The sequence below is a fragment of the Charadrius vociferus genome, unplaced genomic scaffold (assembly GCF_000708025.1).
Source record: "Charadrius vociferus isolate BGI_N301 unplaced genomic scaffold, ASM70802v2 scaffold261, whole genome shotgun sequence".
Lineage (NCBI taxonomy): Eukaryota > Metazoa > Chordata > Aves > Charadriiformes > Charadriidae > Charadrius > Charadrius vociferus.
In genome coordinates this window covers 4,471,014-4,479,911 of record NW_009646856.1, presented here as the reverse complement: position 1 = coordinate 4,479,911, position 8,898 = coordinate 4,471,014, and the positions used below count along the sequence as shown (strand labels likewise).

Genomic DNA, 8,898 nt, shown 5'->3' with positions numbered 1-8,898 from the left:
ACCCGGCGGGGTTTTGTAGCTGTAAATAAAAATACACGCCTTAACAAATGGGTGACTTTTCCAGTAAGTACACATACGTTTTACTGGTATTTTCTGAAAGGTGTAATCGATACGCAATTAACGCTTTAAGACCAGTATAAGGAGCAATGTATTGTTTTTATGGTTGTGTCCGGGGAGTGTGGAAGTGGTCACGCAACTGTTCTCAGAAAGCATTTGTTGGAGCGCAGGACAAAATAGGTGAGAGAAAGAAGGATTTATATTTTTCCGCTACCTCTGTAACGCTGAGGTAAAACACAGGTGGGAAGCTGCTTAGCAGCGCTTATGAGAGCAGCAGTTGTAAAGAACCCTGGCAGCAAAATACCACCTTACACTAATTTAAATGCAAGAACGTAGGGGAAATCTGTGATTATGAAATGATCCAATATCAGAAGGGGACAGATGCATATAGAAAATGTTGCAAATGTGCGTAAAGTGGATAATACTACTCTGGGCAGCAGCTTTGGTGTAATGTGGTGTGGGTTTATGTGAAAGGGTCAGCAGTTTAATAATTCCTGTTGGAAGCAACAGAATTTCTGTGATCTCTTGGCAAGAAGTTCAGTTAATGAAATCTGAGTGGCACTGTGAAAATTAACTTTGTTTTTCTGTTTTGCCAGTGGCGGCACCTGACTTGCTGGATCCCAAATCGGCCACTCAGAACTCCAAACCAAGATTATCATTTTCCACCAAGCCTACCGTGCTCTCTTCACGGGAGGAAAGTGATTCGGCTATTAATGTTATGAAATGGAAGACGGTCTCAACAATTTTTCTGGTGGTAGTCGTGTATTTAATAATTGGAGCAACAGTATTTAAAGCCCTGGAGCAGCCTCATGAGACCTCCCAGAGAACCACCATTGTGATTCAGAAGCAGACGTTTGTATCTCAGCATTCCTGTGTGAATGCAACAGAGCTTGATGAACTGATTCAGGTAATCCATACCAAACCCTTGTCACCGTGGCTCAGAGGAACAAATTGTATATGGCAGCACTGCTGTGATAAAAGGGAAAAACTTTATTAGCAAAACTCTGTATTGGCCAAGCGATGTAACAAGTGTTAAGACCAGAAGTTGAGCAATAGCATTTTCATGCAAAGCCTCATGGTTGAAAAACTGTTGCTATTTTTAGGTCCAGTATGCTTGGTAGACAGCCTTTTCACTGAAGCCTCCCTTTATACTAATTAAATGATTATTCATCAGCAATATATATAATTAATAGTTCACAAAGGAATTGATATATTGATTGTGCCTTACTAGGTCTGTCGATATTTGAAATGCCTAATTCTGAGGAAGAAAATACACCATCCATTGCCTTAAAGGACTTCTAATTTACTGTGATTGTATCAAACTAGCTTTCCTTCCAGCCGTATGTTTCTTTATATTGATTTTGTTTTAAGTACAGGAAAGTACCACGGACTTGCTACTTTGATCTTAAATCTCAATTTTCTCTCCTTATTAAAGGCACAGCCACGACTGATGTACATCGGTCTGTTCCTACTAATGTGACTTTACCTTTGCAGGTCACCTGCCTCAGAACCATAGGAAATATTTATTTCCAGTAGCACAGAACTAGATCCAGAGCCTTATGAGGCCCTCTCCAACTTAAATCTCACGTTCCCACATTCTTATGAATATCCAGTGGCGCTGCAGGGAACAGCAAGGGGCTGCCAAATAATGTCAGTTCTGGGGATGAGACCATGAAACGGGAGGCTGGAGCGAACACCCAAGAGTTGGCAAGGTTTGACCCCTTCATTAACAGTAGCCATGGAGCTGTCTGGGTCTGCAGAGCCTGAGATGGGACACCGGAGAGCAGGAGAGGGTGGTGGGCATCTAGACCCTGGCTAGCACGAGCTCTGGAGCATGTCAGTTGCATGGGCAGCAAAGCTTTCTGGAAGTGGTTTTTGACAGCAGGTCTGGCTGGGAGTTTAAAAGTTGATTTTACCTCTCTAGACCAATCTGCCTTGAGCATCAGCATGAACACCTGTTTTGGGTTTTTTTTTCAGTTATAAATGCAGAGCCTTGATGTACTGAGCTATTTTTATGGCACACTACTGAATTTTAAAGGCAAACTGGGAAAATGTCTTGTATTTTGTGATTTCTCCCCTGCCTTGTTGCTCACGTGTGTTCGAAAACTGCCACCCTTTAAATAACTGTCAGGTGGTTCCTATCTCCATGTGTCCTGACTGGGCATGCCTGAGGAGGTGCTGTCGATCCTAATTTTGATGCCCTGTAATAACTATGTTTCAGTGGTTTTACCAGCAGAATGTGAGATAATCTTTCAGAGAAATATACTAGCACATTCTGATTAAAACAATCTCTTGTAGCTAGTATAAATATCCCCATATGAATTTTTTAGGGCGGATCCTGTACTTGTGAAGATAAAAATAGAGATTTTGAGGTAATATTACCTTACATCATCTATGAGATGGTCCTTAAGGTAAAAACTGTTGAAATTTGCTCTGGAATACTTAGATATTTTAGCATTTATGATTCCCTACCCAGAAGCACAGATTGGTAATAAAAAACCACTTCATCAGCATTCAATGCCCATTTGATGTTCTGTGTAAAATAAATGCCAGTTTCAGTACAATTATCGGAGCACAGATACCCGTATCAGCGTTAGCTCCCTTCTTTGCTAGCGATCTTGGCATGACCAGAAAGACACAGGCTTCTGAAGCATGGGGGTGTGACACAGCCTCCCACAGCGCGTGGATGAGAGTTGGTTGTGGGAAGAGTTTGCTTTGCTTGTTGTTGGGGTAAAGGGAAAACTTAATTTCTCCTTGTTCCCTTCTGCTTCTCTGCGAAGAAGAATACCACAACTTGGAGGTAGAACGTGCTGTTACTCTCCTTTTATAGGAGGAGAGCTGAGGCATGGGGAGCCTGGTCCTACAAGTGCATTTGAGTGCTTTTCTTTACACAGAATAAGTGATAACAAATTACATCGAGTTGTCTAAGGTTCAGGAATTAAGTGACTTGCCCAAAGTAAAATAGGAAATCAGTGGTAAAGCAGAGTCTCAACTCCATTTTTCTGAGTCTAGGCTGCTACCCCGACCATGGGGTCATATTTCCTCCCTGCTTACCACTCTGTCACAGAAGCTAAATTACTGGAATGCGTTCTGTCTCTCTGGGTTTATGTCTGGCTGTTATTACGACAATATAATGCAGTATTTCTTCAGTTTTCATTGGATGTCTGTATGAATAAAAATAAATAGTGTGTGTGAGAAAAAAGTAAATGATATTTAAGAACTCACTGAAAGCTATAAAACTGAAAATTAATACGTAGTAGTGTAGTAGGAAGCTGGAATGATTAGTGTGTGTGAAGGAAATTACAGCTTGCAAACTGTAATGTCTTCTTTAATCAAGTATTTACCTTGACTCAAACTATAATGAAATGCATTATAAACTTTTCCTTTTGAACTTAGTTTTCTGGGATTCCAGAAACTGTTTTGGCTCTTGTTCGTGCTATTCATTGCTCAAGGTGCTTGTCATGCCAGGCTCTTTCAATCTTCACAACTTCTGATCTGCCATTTAATCCTTCCTCTGCAGCAGGCTTGACTATCCCAGGACTGCTAGCCGACAGTACAATGTGCAGTGGCTTGGTCAGGTGAGCAAATTAGGGAGGCTAGTTTGAGAGCACAAGTTCAGCAAAAAAAAAATTGTACCAGTGGAACAAAAAGTCCAGTTCGCTAGCACCCAGGCGCCAGCTAGCTTCCATCACCTTTGCTAAAATCTTCCCTTTGCCACAGAGCTGATTGCAACACAGACTTGTGTGCTTCTGTAAGTGCACACAGGATAGGGAAGTTTCCCTTCCTGTCTTCTCCACCCTTATTTTATTTCACCAGTCACCAAAAACCTTCCTGGCACAACAGTATATACTGTTGCCAACGTTTCAGCACACACGGCTTTATTCCCCTGGTTTTGGATTCCTGAAAGTATGTATTTTCACACTAATTGTGTGGCTCCTCTAGGTGTACTCAGTGAGAGTTATACTTTTATAGACTTTATATATTTTATATCCATGTGAAACATGGGGCAATAGAGAGCTGCGATGCAGCATAGAAAATGCGCAAAGTTAATGAAATAGAGTGCTCTCACGATGACAGCCAAGTGGCCTCAGCTGCCTCAGAGAAACGACCTGGATTTTCCTCATAACTTTTCAGCCCGGTCCAGCAGCACTCTTCCTGTGTTGACAAATAGGTGGTCTTCATGACCTTGTCCATCTCTGACTTCCGTGATCCAGTGTTGCAAATCTCTTTCAGAGATTCCACTTCAGTCACTTGTTGCTTCACTACAATAAAATACACCTGCAATGAGCGACAGTAATGTATGACCCTGACACCTGCTTCCAGGTACATCCTTTTTTTTTTGATATTTCATGAGCGCTTCCGTTTAGTAGCATACTTAAAATGTGCAAAAGTCACACAGAGCATATCTGTACACCCAAGAGGCCATTTCTTTCCAGGCAATTTCAACTCCATTTGCTATAGCCTGAAGCAACTATTAACAAGAATATTAAGTGGATCACGGTGTGCTGCACACAGCAGTGCTGAGGTGGGCAGTGTCCAGCAGTCAGTGGTGGTATGTCTAAATCTACAACTAAAGAAATCTCTCAGGAGGGACGTTTGTGAACATACAAGCACTGCCTTGGGGAGTCTGATCAGGATACAACAGACCAGCAAACTGTGCAGGGTCTGATGTTAAACTTCAGTGTTTAAAGTTTCAGTTGGAAAGGTCTTGAAAGGATCTCAGTTATTAACAGATGAGAAAGCATTGGTTTGGTGAAGGTTATATATAATATCTAATACATTTTAAAGCCGTAGAAAGGGATGTGGCCAGATACTTTGCTACTATTCCTCCTTTTGGAAGAAGAACTCTTGACAATTCATCATGGATGGTGTTTTGGTTTCTCTGTGCCTGCTCTCAACTTGGCTCTGCCATGCAACGCAGAGTAACTGCCAGGTGACAGAATAAAAGAATAAATGTAGTTCAGACTGCGTGGATTTTATGTATGTATGACAAAATATATAAACCTGATCTTTATTTACACTAGGGATTTTTTACATCTTGCACTGAACAGGTTTTTTCCCCACCACTGAGCTTTTTGTGGGCAGAAACTGATAGAAACCTGGGAGTAATCCAGCTATACACATGCAAATAACAATAAGCATTAAAGAATGAAAAAAATTCTCTAATTAGAGAACTTGTATCTCAACTAGAACTAGATTGAAATAATTTCTTTTTTAGTGTGTTGGCTGTTCCCTGTAGTAAGCTTGCCGCTAAACATTTCAAAATGTTGGGTACAGTTTTCAAACTCAGATGCACAAAGTGTATTGCCAAGTATCTAGAAAAAGCTCCTGATGTATTTATGCACCTGTGCCTAGTAGAAAATGTAAAGAGCCCCGAGGTTATGTTGCTGATGTTCAGGTTGCGTGCATGTCCTCCTGCAGTGCTGCGCCGCCATCGAATACATGCATATACCTTCATGACATCTCTTGGGCTTAAGAGTTTGTCTCTGGGGACAAGTGAGCCTGACTGAATAAGATATCAACAACTTTGAAAAATTGTCATTATTGTGGTTTTGTACACTTCATTCCTTTATAAGGGGAAAATGATTTCGGTTTCTGTCCCGTCCCGTCCGTCCCCCCCCCCCTCCCCGAACTCATGTTGTTCCTAAGAGGTAAGGATGTGACCAGTATTGTGTATTGTGGGATGTCTTGGCAATGACAGGCAAATATTTGTCCCCCTGCCAAAAAGGAAGCTGATTAAAAAATAGAGAAGAGCTTTTTATGTAAATATCACCTAATTATGTATTGCTCAGCAGTTACTTGCTTTAGCGTTGACCTTTATAAACCAAAATGGAAAAAAAAATCCTCTTAATCCCCAAGCATCAAGTTCTTTAATGTATTATTTTTGCATATAAAAATTTCCAATTTTTGCATACAAAATTTGGAAACAAGAGAAATTTCAGTTGTGTTATTTTAAATATCTAGAGTGTCCAAGCAAGCTGGTGTGAATTATTTTAGTTATCTTAGTGAGTTAATTCTGAAACTTAATAAAGAGTTTTCAAGTAAAGGTGCACTGAAACTTAATAACAGAACGTAACCTCATTTCTGGTTCCTTTAGCAGAAACATCCTTCAAACATATTTATTCTGAAAACGCTAACAAGTGGAAAAAATAATATCATGCTGAACAGCACAATCTTTTAATGTGTTCCAAGTGGTAATTTTTGTCTTACAAAGCCTTCATTTCAAAATCTGAGCAAGTTTTCAGGGTGCTGCACCAAGCTGTCTCAGCAATAAAGAACTCTTGTAAGAGTTTTAAGTCCAGCCCCTTTCAGGGTATGTGGATTCTTCTGAAAACAGAATGCCCACAAAAATGTGCTTTCATTTAAAACAACAACAAAAAAAGAATTAATGAACCACCAGAATTGGATGAATTGACCTTGATCCCACAAGTTGATCTCCTTGGGTTCTGCGTGGGTGTGTGGGTAACAGGAGAAGTAAAGCTCTCCGTGCTGGGGTCCACAGTTATGTCCCATGCCTGTCTTCATCTCACATTTCCATCAGCTGCATTCTCCCTTTTCTTTCCATTCATCTCTTAGACTATGAATGAGACCAAAACGTGTTTGCTTTTTATCTCCCTTGAGGAAAAATGTCGTTTTTTTCTCTATCTCTCTTGAGGAAAGCCTGACACAGTTATGAATGACATGGGAGCAGTGTTTCTTTCATCAAACTGGCATCACCAGGATGTCATCATAGCTGCTTATGTGGTTAATTTCTTGTAAAAATGTTTTACTTTAAAATATGTGTTTTCTGTGGCTTTATTTCTATAGTTCAAGGTAGCCGGCTACTTAAATTGCACCTCCACCAGTAGCTGATTTTGTGTGTTTTTGATAGGTTTTTCTACGGCTTGCATTGTAGCCCCAAGAAACTAATTTTGCAGCATCCTCAGGAATATGTTGTTTTATTTCAGCCAATAAGCTCCTTGAGCCGCAACCTCTCTGATTATGTAGAAAACTGTTAAAATAAAGAAGTGCAAATCCTTCTTTCTCTCCCAGAGATTAGAAGGTATTTGAGCTTGCAGTATCATTTTTGGAGATGATAAATCACAGAGATGCAAAGAGGTTGTTTTCAGACAAATCTGAAATGTATTTAGACAAATTTAATATTTATTAGCTAAGGCTATACAGCTTGAGTCAAATTTTATTCATTCTTTGAATCACAATATTTATAGACATTCTCAGTCCTGTGAGCTGTAGTTTACGGGTCTTCTAAGCAGGAACTTCCTGAGAGAGTTTGAATGTACCAGTTTAAACCCAAAATTTTCTTAGTCTCTTCCTTTTGCAATTCCTTCCAGCCTCTCCAAAAGGAAGGCAGAACCATCCCATGTCTGGGTCCTAACCTGGAAGTAGCAGGTGTTTATGCTTCGTAAACCTTAAAGCCTTGAAAAGACTGATAGACCAGCATAGAAGAAATTGATGCTGCAGCATATTTTATTTATTTATCTGGGGATCCAAAATACCATTGCATCAGTTTTTTAATGTACTGTCTACCTGTCGGGCCTGAAGCTTGTCACAAATTGCAAAAACCTGTAGCAGAGCTGCCTGTTGGTGTTTTCAAAGCAGCATAAAATGAATTACTTTTAAAGCAGTTAAAACATGAAGTGCAGGAACTGCAGCTTGTGTTGTTACCTTCTGCGTAAGTCTGTCCTTAGTAAGGTGTCTGCCCATCAAAGCACTCGAACTTATGTATTCTTAACTTTTAAGTATACAGGTGGTCCTAACTGGTACAGTAAGATCCTGTTTCTCTTTTCTTCTCTCTGAGTCTGTAAGTCTAGTTTTCACCCCACTATTTCCTTTCTGCTTCAGTCTTGTCAGAAATAAACATTCAGATGCTATTGCCTTCTTCCACAGTAAAACCCACCAAATTCTACCTGTATCCCCAGATCAGAGGAACTTTTATTAAATAAAAGATGTCTGTGAAAGACTTTCTATCATAACCTTACCCAGACCTGTCCTCTATACAGATACCCACCTGCTGTGGTCGAGTCTGGACAGGCTGCAGAAACCACTGGGTTGTGTGCACTCCTCCCTTAGGGTTGCTCCCGTTCCTGCAGTCCTCTTCCAGCCAGATCCATTCTTCTGGCTCTGCACTTAGCTCCTGGAGGGAGAGGATTTTTTGCCAAATTTTCTGTTGCCTGGGAGCATTTCCTTCAGTGACAGGACAGCTCCCTTTTCTGCAGTTATTTTCTACATGGTGGTTAAACCCAAGGGAATTTTTTTAAGCACACAGTCTTTATCCCTTGTGAGCATAATAGCAATACAGATTTTTTTGAGAACAATAAATAAATTCCAACTTGTCACTTCTTTGTACAAGCAGGTTGGCTTCTAACTTTTTTTGCCGCTTCTGGTGTTGGGGCTTTTAAAGGATACATTTACTTCAGATGAACAGTTTTATAGGACCTAGAACCTAGCTAGCTGGCTTGAATGCATCTGAATGACAGCTTTTGTCTTAGAAAGGCTGGCAGATATGACTCATTAGTAAGTCAGTTTTGCTGAGCAGCTGTCTGCATAATTCTTCCAGTCTTTAATCTCAAGAAGCAAAGAAAAGCCCTCTTCCCTGAATGTGCATGTATACATACGCAGATGCATGTATACATACGCAGATGTATGTATGCACACACACAAAATTTATATACATAGTCTGTTTGTAATGCATATTTAGAAATAGAAATGTATTTCAATATGTTTCCACATGTTTTTAGTTTAAGTACATTGTGAACATAGGGTGAAAAGAGTTCTTCAATTCTTTAACGTGTTGCATACTAGTCTCCAGTGCAGATTACACTCATATGTTATACAAACTAA

The 8,898-nt window shown here is 40.1% G+C and overlaps 1 protein-coding gene across 1 annotated transcript in view; it reads left to right on the top strand.

Moving 5' to 3' along the window:
- Positions 1-658: 658 nt before the first annotated feature.
- Positions 659-8,898, top strand: part of KCNK2 (potassium channel, subfamily K, member 2) — a 76,241-nt gene continuing 68,001 nt past the window's right edge. The window contains exon 1 of the mRNA XM_009894323.1: positions 659-964. Within this exon, the coding sequence (XP_009892625.1) occupies positions 776-964 (189 nt within the window). The 5' untranslated portion in view covers positions 659-775. The remainder of the gene's footprint in view (positions 965-8,898) is intronic.